Raw genomic sequence first — 13,243 nt, 5'->3', positions numbered from 1 at the left:
TCCTGCTGGTCCCCCCTGGTGAGTTTGTAAATAGTTACCAGATCCCCTCTCAGCCTTCTCTTATGGAGGCTGAATAGGTTCAGGCCCTTTAGCCTCTCTTCGTAGGGCCTACCCTGCTGCCCCTTGACCATGCGAGTGGCCCTCCTTCGGACCCTCTTAATGCTAGCCACATCCGTCTTGAAGTGCAGCGCCCAGAACTGGATGCAGTACTGACCAGCGCCGCATAGAGGGGAACGATCACCTCCCTGGACCTGCTTGTGATGCATCTGTGATGCACAACAAGCTGTGGTTAGCCTTACTGACCGCTTCCTTGCATTGGCAGCTCATGTTCATCCTGGAATTAACAATGACTCCAAGATCCCTTTCTGCCACCATGTTGACAAGAAAGGTGTTCTTCAGGCTATAGGTGTGTTGCTGGTTCCTTCTCCCTAGATGCAGCACCCTGCACTTGTCTGCATTGAACTCCATCCTATTCTCATCTGCTCACCTCTGTAACCTGTCTTGATCTAGCTAGATTCTGTCCCTTTGCTCCAATGTGCCCACCTCGCCCCACAACTTGGTGTCGTCAGCGAGTTTGGACCGCGTGCTTTCCACACCCACATCCAGATTGCTGATAAAGATGTTGAACTGTACAGGCCCCAGGACTGAGCCCTTGGGGACTCCACTGCCCACATCCCTCCAGGTCAAAAACGACCCATCCACTGCCACTCTCTGGGTGCGACCGTCTAGCCAATTTGTGACCCATCTGACTGTGTAGGCATCAATGCCGCAGTGACCTAGTTTTTTAAGACAATGTGGTGGGAATCGGCATCAAAGGCCTTCTTAAAGTCCAGAGGCAGACAAGGTTCCTTGGGTGAATTTGATATCTTTTATTAGACCAACCCAAATGGTTGGAGAATAGTTATTAAGCAAGGTTTTGGGTTCAAAAACCCTTCATCAGGCTCAGGAAGCTGCAGCAGTTGCTGTGTGCTCTTCCTGGATGGAATGAAAAGTAAACAAGCCAGGGGCTGGGCTGGGCTGGGGAGTCAGTTGCCAGGCAGATTAAAGTCCAGGAAGACGACGTCCACCCCGACACCCTCGTCCAGGGACCTGATCATAAAAAGAAACCAGGTTAGTCAGGCAGGACCTGCCCTTTATGAACCCGTGTTGGTTGGCCCTGAGCATTACCTCCCCTGCTAGGCCCTTGCAGATGTGCTCCTTGATAATTTTCTCAAAGGTCTTCCCAAGGACCGAGGTAAGACTGACTCGCCTATAATTGCCGGGGTCCTCTTTTCTCCCCTTCTTGTAAATGGGGACCACATTGGCTCTTTTCCAATTCTCTGGTACCTGGCCAGTGCCCCACGAGCGCTCATAGAGTTGTGCCAGAGGCCCCGCTATAACCCCTGCTGATCTTGGAACTGTGAAATGCAGGGAAAATGGAGACCGTGAAAGTATGACGGGAAATACTCCCCATCTGAATTTGTGAGGCTAGAACCTTAAATCTCTCCTTAGACCCAACTTCAGTGTGTTGTCCCCACATCATTTCTGTCTGCCATTGGTTCAGTAAATGAGGAATTGAGATTTTTGCCTTTCTGCTAAGCCTGGTTTCTACATTGTCTTAAACCATCCAAGTGATACTTGTGTTCCACCCCTTGTTGCCACCTAACAACCAGGAATACATTTTCAGCCTGTGTAAATCATCAGAACTCTTCCGCTGTCAACAACCAATCTACTAGATGGGGCTGGATCCTTGTTATGCCCTAATATAAAAATCACAGTCAAATCAGTCAGGGCCTAGTAAGAATGACTTCCATGCACCAGTTTCAGACTGGGTACCTCAAAAGAGACAGGTATTCAACTCCCCAAAATCTCTCCTGAAATACCCAATATCTGTCCAGATAAAAACATGGAGGGGAAGTGAGCCTGCCCAACTCTCCAACTATTTCAGGGGTCTCAGGAAAAGGAATGAGAGGATGTAAGGGGCAGGTGGGATGAAATTAAGCAAAGGAAAAAAGTAATCAGCATGTCAGCAAGTCATTCTGACTGTGGGAGAAGTTCCCAGAAGACAGTGGTATTATTATTTGAGTCATTAAAGCTGGACTCCCTTGTCTCTGACATACTGTTTCTGTTGTTTATGTATGAAAGTGCCTGAGTGTCTTTTCTCCTGCTTTTCATTCTAAATGCTTAGCCTGCATAGTCAGCTCTTTCAGACTAATGCGTATGTCTGTTTTGATCCTACCTGTCACATTTCACAGATACCAGTGCCCTGAGTGCTTTTCTTTTAAACAGAATTCTTAAATAAGGAGGTTTTCACCAAGTAACAGCTGTTGTCTTGCTGTTATTACCAGCTGGTTTGTTTCTGACTTTGCTAAAAATACCTTCTCAGACATTCACACCCATTATAATGCTAGACTGGCCGTTTACACCTGATAAAGAAGTGAGTCCAACCCTAATGGAAATAGGCTTGAAGTCAGTGGGTATTCACCCCATTAAACTCTGGATACTGACATTAAACAGAGCCTTGAGCAATGGATGGAGTCATGAATTGCATGACCCCAGGTATAGCCCTACAAGGCATTGCACCTGAGTCCGTTTCTCCCTTGTCTCCTCCTGGTTCCCAGGTGGTTGTAACAAACTGTTAGACTCTACAAACAGCAAATTACAACAGTCTCTACCCTGGATCAGCCATTGTGACCAATGGGATGGAGCCAGTGTTCGGCCTGTTCACTCGCTTTGCTCCAACCACCTGGTCTGGGAAGCAGACAAATAGCCCTGATAATTTTTAGCAGCCCAATGCCAAAGTCAAAGTAGCTGTAAGAACCATTCTCTTTCTATGGGCGTGCAGTCTGAGTCATCATCTGTCCCTGTGCTTGAGTGAACTTGGCTCTGTTGTTCCAGTGAGTGAGCATTTATCAATGCAACAGTCTGTAATGTCACTAGGGATTTAGGTACAGTAATTTCCTTTTCAAATACATGAGACACTTGCAGTCACTAACCCTCCCACTCTCCCCTGCTGCACATGGCTCTGCATGAAAACACATTTTTGTAGCTCATGTGTAGCTTTGTTGCTCAAGGGTGCTCTTCTCTGACTAGCAAGGGGAAACGTTCTTTTCTCTGAAGCGTTCCATTTAGTTCTGATGGGAGAATATTTGGCTAGTTTTACACTTCTACTTGGGGTCAGTACCTGTCAACACTGAATATTATCAAGCTCTTTGTAGCCAAGATGAAATTAAAACAAAAAAAGTGCTTCCTGGCCTTATAATTAATCCCAGGGGAAAGCAAAACCTCATTTAAGTTTGAAGTTGTGCTGTCGGCAGCATCAGAAAAAGCTAGTTCCACTTCACTGAACTGAATTAAGAACCCGCATTAATGGAATTAAAGGATGTTGCCCACTTTATCATGTTGTTTTCTCTGCCTTTCTAACTTCAATCCATCAAAGCAAAAGGGCTAGAAGCTTTATAAACAACTGTACAGCTACCTCAAACCTTTTAATCTAAAAGACAAGGAGCTGAGAGTGCATCACAGAACAAATGTTGTAAGCCTTTCCTAGGATGCTCCAGGGTCAACATTCACATTCCTCAGCATTGTGTTTGTAGGTCAGCTTGATTTTTAAAAACATTGAGATGAATCAGAAATCCTCTCTCTCCATCCACCCCAGCTCAGGTCTTTTTACTGTTCTGATATTGTATGATGTACCGTGGATAAACTCTATATGTAGATAAATGTTATGTGTACTCTCTCTACTACTACAAGAAAGTAAGAATTGCCATAACAGATGAGGATTAAAGATTCAGGTAGTCCTTTATCCTATCTCTGAAAGAACCAGGTGCTAGAGAGAAAGTTGTAAAGGAACTATCCTAAACCCTAGGATGTTGTTAAAGAACTATTAAAACACAGCATCACATGCCAGCAAGCATTCCCTTTCCTCTTGCATGTTGGGTGAAAGCAGGAATGGCTGCCTGCCAATCTCTCCTCCAAGGAACTAAGTGCCCTGGGCATGTAAGGGTGGCTGATGGCTCTGTCTTCCCCAGTTAGGCATTAGTGCAGCCATAGTGTAATTGAAAGTGAGCCCTGGGGCCTGCCTTACAGTAGGGGGGACAAAAATATCTACCACCACAATTGGCAGCTGGCTGTGAGGCTGTTTCTGAGAGCAGGGGCTGGATATATGACGGGGAGAGTCACAGAACTTTTAAGAGTTGTAACAACTCATGACGTCCAACTTCAGTTCAAGAAAGAGGCCTTTGGATAACTTGTGATGTGAGAAGTGGCCTGCAGCAAACTGGCTGGTTAGGTGATGCTACTTTCTTTTTCACTTTTTGCTGCCAGATTACGTTGAGAAAGGTAAAAACACAATAAACACAATCTGACTGTTCCACGCACCCAGTTTTTGTAGGTCTCAGTGGGATGTTATGTGACTGAGAATGGGAGAGAAGCAGTTTGCACCATTGAAAATGTGGGAAGAGGTGATCTACATGGGTACATACACGCATACGAAGTCGATTTAAGTTAAGCCACGTCAGAGCATACACACATAGAGCTCCTTGACGTGGTGGCAGCCATCTCATGAGCTAAGCTGACTTAACTAATGTGACTCAAGATAATAGACCTCGGAGGTGTATTATTTTGTGTCACATCTAAGTTGACTCTGCTCCACATATGTGTGCGCGCTCTGACAGTTAAGTCAACTTTAAAAAGTTGCGTCGGCTTCACTGTCATAAAGTTAGTGTATGTACCCTGCATGATAACAAATATGAAGGGAGGACTACAATACCATGTATATATTCAAATATTATCCACTTGATGGGGGAAAAAAATCAAATATCTGGGCTACGGTGCAATTCAAAACCAAAAGATTGGCTGATGCTCTTGGCTAGGCTTTCATACTGATTTTAAGTTAACATGAGGTGATACACAAACACATAAGAAGTAATCTTTTTCACACTAAGGACCAGGCTTAAAAATGAAGAATGGTTAAAGAGTTCTATGTGTGTATTATAGCACTTCTCCCTTGTTTCATCCTTTAACCTTGTGTGGTGTTTTTAGAGCTTGATTCTTCATTCTTTACACAGACAAATAGTCTTACTTACTGGAGTATTCTCAGTTCAGTTGAATTAAATGAATTCAGTTGAAGATTCAATTAAATTAAGTTATAAGAATATGAAGAATTGAGCACTTATACTGTGAATTCTTACAGGTGTGGTTAATATCTAGAAGACTGTGGGGTAGAGTATCAACATATCATTACTGTTATCATTAAGACAATTGTACATTGCATTCTGTATATATGAAGATCAGTTTTTTTTACAAACTTGAATGCCAGATGTTAAGCACCTAAATCCATGTTCTCAAAAACATATACTTTTTATTATTGATTTAGGTGTTTACATTTCAAAACCCAGGTTAGAACATACTGGGGTCAATAACTTCCCAAGACGTTTCATATTTTTTTCATTCTTCACATGACTTCTAGCTGAGCTGTGTACACGCTGAGTCTGTTAAACCATCTGATGGAATCCTAATGGGTTTCACAGGTTTTAAAGGAGTGACTGGGACCTTTACCTTCTTTAATTGGCTGCTCTGCTGAGTAAGATGTTAAATTACCCAGTCTCCATCTCAGATTGAGCAGTTGCTTGTCAGACGGTGATTAAATTGTACATTTGATTGCAAACAATGACGTTAGTCCTTGCAACGTTTTGATAAAATTGTACTAAGAATCAATTTTTAAAAACGATTTGAAAAGAAATCCGCAGATGATATATCACCAATTTATAGCACTTAATGTAAAAATAGTTAAGGGCTTCACTTGAACTATATTTTGTAGCTGCTTATGATTGGAAAGTGGTTTCTAATGAGTGTAGTATTACTACTTGGGCTTTTCATATGGAAGGATTAAGGAATAATGTGCCTCCTTCAAGTCTCATAATCAGGCAGCAAGTCCATGGAGGGTGCTGATGACATTGACTGCTTGAGTTGTTTGTTAATTTTAGCAGAGCACTAACATTAAGTTGCAACTATAACTTTGGCTTGTTATGGGGTTAGCATTATTTAATATAGTGCCTGATTTAATAGAAAACAATATTCCAACCTAGATTTTTAGTCCACTCTGTTGTCTGGTGTGTTTTTTCATGATCCATTTCTCCTTCTGCATACCTGACTTTTTTCTGCCAGCCTGCACTGGTATGATTGTGGTTTAAATTAGAGGTGCCCAAATCAGGCAGGCCCATAAGCCAGAAGAGTGGCAGAGAGTAGATTGGTTCTGGAGCACAGAGACCTGTCATCTGGTCTGCAGGGATGGAATTAGGTGGTGGTATCATTAATTGCTGTAGCTCCCAGAGCCATGCCAGCCACTATTCCTCCCGTCACTAAATTTCCACACCCGTGGGCAGCCCTGTGGGCCATATGACCCAGCTCTGTGCTCTGGATCTGGGGCTTCCAATGGGTCCAAAAATGTAGTGGCAGGATGAGCAGCAGCAGCATTCGTTGCCATGGCTCTGGCTCTGCTCACCACACTGCCAGATTTCTGGGTCCAGGTGGAGCTCTGCGGGCCAGATCCAGCCTTAAACTGTGTCTTGGTCACCCCTGGTTTATGTGATCTTTCTTCCCCCACCATCAAATAAAAATGGTGAATTACTGTGTTAGGGCAAGAAAACAAATAATTCCATGGCAGCAGCAATGTGAATTCCAGGTCTAAGAGCCAAGCGACTAGTACCTTACTCTCATACTTGGACACTTTTCTACAGCTTCATTTTCTGAGCATTATGAGCATCCATCCTTGGAAAATCAAGGCCATTTAAGATGATTCAAGCCAGGCATCCAAAAATAGGGGACCTGGACATTTCAAGACATTTCTGTACAAATCCTGTCAAATGACTTTCCCCATGTCATTTTTCAACAGTGCTTTCCCTTTTGAAAGTTTCAATTCCTATTATCTGTAACCTTTTAAAGAATTAAGCAACTCCATATTCTTCAAGCACTAGTATTTTGGCATTTATGGGAGGATCTTCAAGCTGTTCCACATGCTTCTGCTAACAGTTACTGTTAGCAAGATACCTGTAAGTCAGCTGAACTACTACCCATTTTATAGAGGTGATTTATTCAGCGTCAGTCAATGAATTCTTGGCCTCATTAATGATGATGGCCTCAAGAATTCAGATGTCTTGCCTTGTCTCTTAATGCTGTTTCTGCATCCTTATCTGCTGTATATTTTTACCCATTTGGGCCCCTCACATGTGAATTTCCTCTTCCTCACCTAGAATGTCAACAGTTTCTTCTCTTCCTCCAAATCTTTCTTATAAATATTTTCCTCTACCCAGCCAACCAGTTAAATGCTGGCATATGTATTTAGAACCTCTTCCCTCTTCCCAAAACCCACCACTGTTCCTTAGTGAATTCGTCCTTTGATTCCATGGCTTCTCATCTCTATTTTGCATGAAATAAATGGTAGTGTTTTTCATAAACTAAGGACAAACACATAGTAACTGAGATAATTTTTGAATAACAAAGCAAAAACACAAGGAAGAGCAAATATTAAGGTCTCCATGAAAGTATATTCTGTATCTGTACCCTCTGTAATGGTCTGCACTGAACACATGTCAAGCAGCCAGACTCTGTAGGTGATGTACTCTGTAGAGAGGTAAGAGTCCATTAAACAGAAGCAAAGTTGAGATTTGTATTTGTAAATGAAGCACAGCTAGGTCTTCAGGGCAAGATGCCTTCCCTTGTGTTTTGTACAGCATTTTTGGCACATGGCAAGCAAATTTGTCCTTCCTAAGCAGTAGGTTATATTACCATTGGATCTCGGTACATTTCTGATGGGAAAATAACAGTAGTCTTCCACCATCCTTCATTAGCCCATGTTTTTTGTTAATATGTTTGTGTGTATCAAAATCTGTCAAAAATACAGAGAGGTGATCTTGTGGCCTCCTACAAATTCATTAGCCATCTTTTTTCACCCCCTTCTCCCCAGGTTGGTGCCCAAGGTGTCTGGCTCAGTTACCCTTCACTAGTTATGCTACTGGCAGGGAATACAGGGCAAAGAGTAGAAAGCAAAGCAGCAAATCGGGCAGGGAATAGACATCCAAGTGGTGGATTGGGTGGGGACAAGGGATCAGAGTGGTCTCGGGAAGGCAGTTCGGCTAATTTGTGGCATGCCACCAAAAAGGTTGGCCCCGCTGCTCTAGATCAGTAAGAATGTAGCAGTGCAAGATAGACATTGTTGCTTATGTAAGGGCTGAGATCCTATTTTATTTACGATGGCCAGCTTGGTGCCTTCCTTCATGTTTACCTTTCTATAGTTCAGGCAATAATTTATTGCGCCTAAATTCATTTACTCAATAACCTTAGTCTCTCCTTTCACCCATGGAATATCTAGGACCAGGTTGCCGTTTCCAGAAAATATTTATTGCTTGGATATCAGCAGCACATTTTCCTCCTGAGCATTTTCTTTTATTAACTCTAGGGATTGATGGTGGGCAGCTCAACATTGGTCTAATTGTGCTTCTATTAAAGTCAGTCAGGAAGTTATCAATGACCTCAGTGGTACCAGAAGTAGGTCAGTACTGAATGGTTTTGAATATCCTATGCTCAGATTTCAAGTATCGTTGGTTAGCTGTGGTTAGATATTACCATCACTGGACCATATGCCTTTTAATAAGAAGGACTTAGAAGGAATAAGAAGGAAAAAGTGACTAAGGCTTGAAATACAAGTAATGCCTGCTATTTTTTTCTCAGCCAAATATTATTGAAAAGATATTAAACTTGCACAGAAAGCGTATACATCATTGCTGAACACACAGCTATTTTCCAACATAATCTCCTTGTCCATCAGTGGCCTTTCTCTACTGCTGAACAAGAAAAAGGACTTTTATAATGTTGGGATATACACTTTTATTCACCAGTGGAAAAAGGCCTTGTATTTTCACACAGATTGTGCATGCAAATTTAATATTTTTTTCAAAATTAGTGTACGTTTATAGGGTTTGCTAATTTGGTTAAGTGCTTGATTTTCCTTTGTCATCCACAAGTATTTGAAGAGTATGTGGTCAGAGCCTTGTGTAGCTGCTTTTATTGCCACTGGGCCACGATTCTAGTCATGGGCTTTGGGAGCCCTTTCCTCATGTTGGTGACAGTGGTTTCATCCCAGATAAAATATAGCACTGGTGTAGGTTCTTGTACATACTTCATGGACTGGGACATACTTTGTTATACTGCACAGGAAAAGGTCATAAAGCAGATTGTGATTCAATCTTTACAAAGCATTTCCTTCTCCTTCCACTTCTCTGAGGTATATGGACCTGGTTCAAGACTCTGCAGCTGGTCTACTACATAGAAACTGAAAGGGGCAACCCTCAGTGCAAATCAAAGAGCTGAAATCATGAAAAAGTGAGGATTCGAGCAAGAGACAAGGTTCCACCCCTTCCTCCCTACCTGTGTAGGGGGATGTAGGCTTGTGGAGACTGTTTTCTTCCTGCCCCCAGCACAGCTGATCACAGTATGGGGAGCCAATGTGAGGGAGAGAGGGGGAACTTTATGTGCTCTTCTTCCCCCATATGGGGGTACAGGATAAGAGACAGTCTGGTTCTGAACAGAATACAGCTGTCCCAAAACAGATGGGCTTAACAAATCATTCTCCCTCATCACTGGTTCAAGATTTATTCAGTTATTTGAGAGAAGCAAACTCATTGTGAAATTTAAGGAAGAGTCAGCAAAATGCTATTTTGCCACATTCATCAGTCATTCTTTCGGTACAGTAATCCCAAAGGAAAGTCATGATGCTCCTTCACAAGTTGCATTACGCAGTATGGTGGGGAAGGAATTGCTAGAGCTCAGCTTGTGAACAGGAGCATCTTTTTTGACAAGCCTGTTACAACACGCACAAGAACAACATGCACCACATTTCCATTTACCTTTTCATAAAATCCACTGAAACTGGAGCTAGAGTGCAGCAATAGCTATTGGAAATAAAAGTGGGTCGCAGGTCTAGTACTTGCCCTGTGATATAGCACCAAGTGTCATAATTCCATGGGCTAAACATTTAGAGAAATTGCATTGTTCGTTAAATGTTCTCTTCTGTCAGACACCCAATATCCGTTATGCTGCAGAATGAAATGACCAACAAAATATATGTATGGCGTGTGCTAAGCTCAAGCTCTTGGTTCCTAAGGAAAATAGCATGTAGTATTTCATCTGCACCAGGAGAACAAGAGCAGAGTTGTTAAAGAGGCATGAGATTGGACCTTGTTGTAGGCCAGGTGTATCCAAGCATGTGACGAACATGCCAGATCCAGGCTACTGGAATTTGGGGATGTGGCTAGCAAGGATGGAGCCTCTGGGCCCCAATGGAAATGGTGTTCTGGGGCAGGAGGATGAGAAAAGGTTGTGTTGATATAGTCCCACTCACCCTGCTCTCATTTGCCTCATCACCACCATCGCTGCCAGCACCACAGTTGCCCCACTGCTGGCCCCTCCATTGAACAGTCACAACCATCAATGGTCCCACTGCACCCATAGGCATTTTGTGCCCCAGGCTCAGGGCATGGGATGAGTTTGACACACTTGCTCTAGATTTTCTCCAAAGTCTACCCCCATTGATTCAGGTGTGAATGAAGTATTTGGGTGTGGGACTCAAAGGCAGCTGCATCCCTCCCTTATTTGCTGTTGGCTGCAGAAACTGGTGTACATTAAGCGTGCTACCCCTCTGGGCGTCTGCCATCTAGTCTGAGCAGATCTTTGACCTTTTGATTTTATCTGAACAGAGTAGTAGTATTGTTTGATAACTGTAAAGCTTCATAGCAAAAGGCACAATTTATTACTTAATGGATCAAAGATAGAGTATTAAAGCTTTTCCTTTCTTACAATGTGCAGTAGAACCAAATTTTGTAGAGTATGGTGTAATCACTTAAACTAGGCACAGTGCATCTCTATGATATTTTTACCACCTTTTGTTAAACCTCTTGGCATAAAGCGTCCAAATCATGGTAATCCCAACAGCCTTTAGCAGTTTTCCCAATGAAGTCAGTCAAGTTGTTAGTTATACGCATGCAAAGGTAGAATTGGGGCAAAACATACAGTAAATTTTTATCCTACAGTATGAAGCAAACATACACTAATGAATACAATTAGGGACATGGGTGTGCCTGTACATCAACATGTCTTCAGGTTCTGCAACCAGTTGTGACTTGGTATAAGAAAAATTATTAGAGCTTGTGAGTCCAAATGGTTTTCCAAAAGATAATGCGGTTTCTGAATGATCTCATTTTGTCCACAGAAAATTTTTTTTTTCATTCTGGATGATCATTAATTTTCCATAAGTCAAATTGTCTGTAATAATCAACTTCTCCCATTATCTAAAACCCATTGGAAGTGGTTTGCATAGTTGAAAGTTATATATATGTAGAATTCAAAGTGTTTTACACGGTGCAGTTAAAAATGTCTAACCTGCTGTCTTGCTGAAAACTCAGCCTGGCAAACAATAAGAATTTAGCATGATTTTACTATTTTAGTTACCAGTATCAAATATTGCGTGTAAGAAAAATATAAGTGTAAGTTGCTTTTAAGTCCCTAAAAAGATAAAATCTGTTGCTTTTCATATGTTTTAAAAAAGATGACTTGGGAGGATTCAATTATTAGTACTCTATTCTTAATGAGGAGTAAAACCTCTTATTTAACGGAAGACAAGGTTGTTGGGTTTTTCCCCTTATTATCTGGAGAGAGAGAGATATCGCAAGGGGCAGAATATATGATAGTTATAGGAATGCCTCAGAGTAATTTAAGTAAATTGGTCATTATTTCTGTTATCATCCACTAGGTCTTAGTTCAGGTACCAGTTACATTAAAGAAGAGAGTGCGTAAGCAGAGAGCCCTGCATCTTTAACAAATGCTTCTCTTTATTCTTCCTTGGTCATACAGTCATTCCCAGCACAGCACTGCAACGCGTCCACCCACAATGAGCTTACAACGGACCATTTCTGTGGAAGGGTAAGACTTTTCTCTGTCAAAGCTGACTATTGAGCTGCTTAATGTGGCAAGTGCTTAGACACATGTGCGCATTCGGACTATAACCTGCACCCCACTGTGTCAGTGAATACCACAGTGACTGAATTCACCAGTTTAAAAAGTATTCAGCCAGTTACAAGGGCAGGTCCAGGGGTGATTCCTGCGGCAGGTGGAGGAAGGAGTCTTCTTATCAGGGTGGCAGGGAGGGCAGCATCTGGGGTGGGTCCCTCGGGCTCTCTCCAGCTTGGTACTGGCCATACCTATTGCAGAAGCAGCGCACCTGCATCTGGGCCACAGTAGCGGCAGCTGGAGCATGGAGAGCCCAAGCTGTCCCCACCCATTCCTTACTCTGCCCAGGGTGTAGATGCTCACATTGTCTGCATGAAAGCAAAGGGGTAACAGGAGCACACAAGGTCTCAGATGCATGGGGCCTCCCCAGCCTCCCAACACGGGAAGAGAAGGGGCCGCTCCCTGCTCCCTTACCCATTTCTTCCCCTCCTGTGGGATACCCCGGGGAGGCTTAGGCTTGGTTTCAAGACCTCAGACCTCCCCCTTTTAAAAGACTGTTTTCCCCCACCTCATCAGCGAAAGGCAGTGTGGGTTGCACACCCCTTTTCAATTTCTAGATCTGGCCATGGCCTAACAGAAATAGCAGGCATGATATCCTGAAATATCTACACTGAATGCTTTGGCTCTTCCTTTTGGTATCCTTCAGCAAGGCTTTAGAAGGCTGCAAGAGTAAACCTATTATACACTTTGGGAAGAGGCCCATGTTGGAGAGTGAACTGCATGGCTCACTTAGGGGGTAGAGCAGGCATTTCCCTCAAGCCACCCAAACTCAACCAGCAACTCCAGTGGGAGCAATTTATCACTGTGTGTTATTGTATGTCCTCTGTCTCCAGCCACAAATGCAAATTGCCTCAGTTTCAGTAAGATTCACAGATTCATAGGGCTGCATGCCCACTTCCCGCCTGGAGGAGTGGTCAGCAGCTTCAGCATAGCCACCAGGCTGGGGAGACCAGGCTATGAGAATCAGTAGGCGATGCATGATGGTGAATAATTTGCTGTAGAGGACAAAAGACTTCTGAAGTTTCCTTGAAAGCCTGAATGTCTTTGGGGGATCTGGGAAAAAAATAACATAGGGGGAAAATATCTGTTATGGTAAGCAGAATTAGGGATAAGTAACAAATGAAAACACACACATGGCTCCTTTTACTTGAAAATGTGTTATCCATCAAACGGGGCTAGATTAGGCAATACAAAGATCTTC

The 13,243-nt window shown here is 42.9% G+C and overlaps 1 protein-coding gene across 1 annotated transcript in view; it reads left to right on the top strand.

The window, feature by feature from the left end:
• Window positions 1-13,243, top strand: part of LOC102376729 (disks large homolog 2) — a 519,043-nt gene that overhangs the window by 143,218 nt on the left and 362,582 nt on the right. Inside the window, exon 7 of the mRNA XM_025214018.1 lies at window positions 11,887-11,955. Coding sequence (XP_025069803.1) covers window positions 11,887-11,955 — 69 coding nt within the window. The remainder of the gene's footprint in view (window positions 1-11,886; window positions 11,956-13,243) is intronic.

The sequence above is a fragment of the Alligator sinensis genome, unplaced genomic scaffold (assembly GCF_000455745.1).
Source record: "Alligator sinensis unplaced genomic scaffold, ASM45574v1 scaffold906_1, whole genome shotgun sequence".
Taxonomy (NCBI): Eukaryota; Metazoa; Chordata; order Crocodylia; family Alligatoridae; genus Alligator; species Alligator sinensis.
This window is presented reverse-complemented; position numbering and strand designations above follow the sequence as displayed.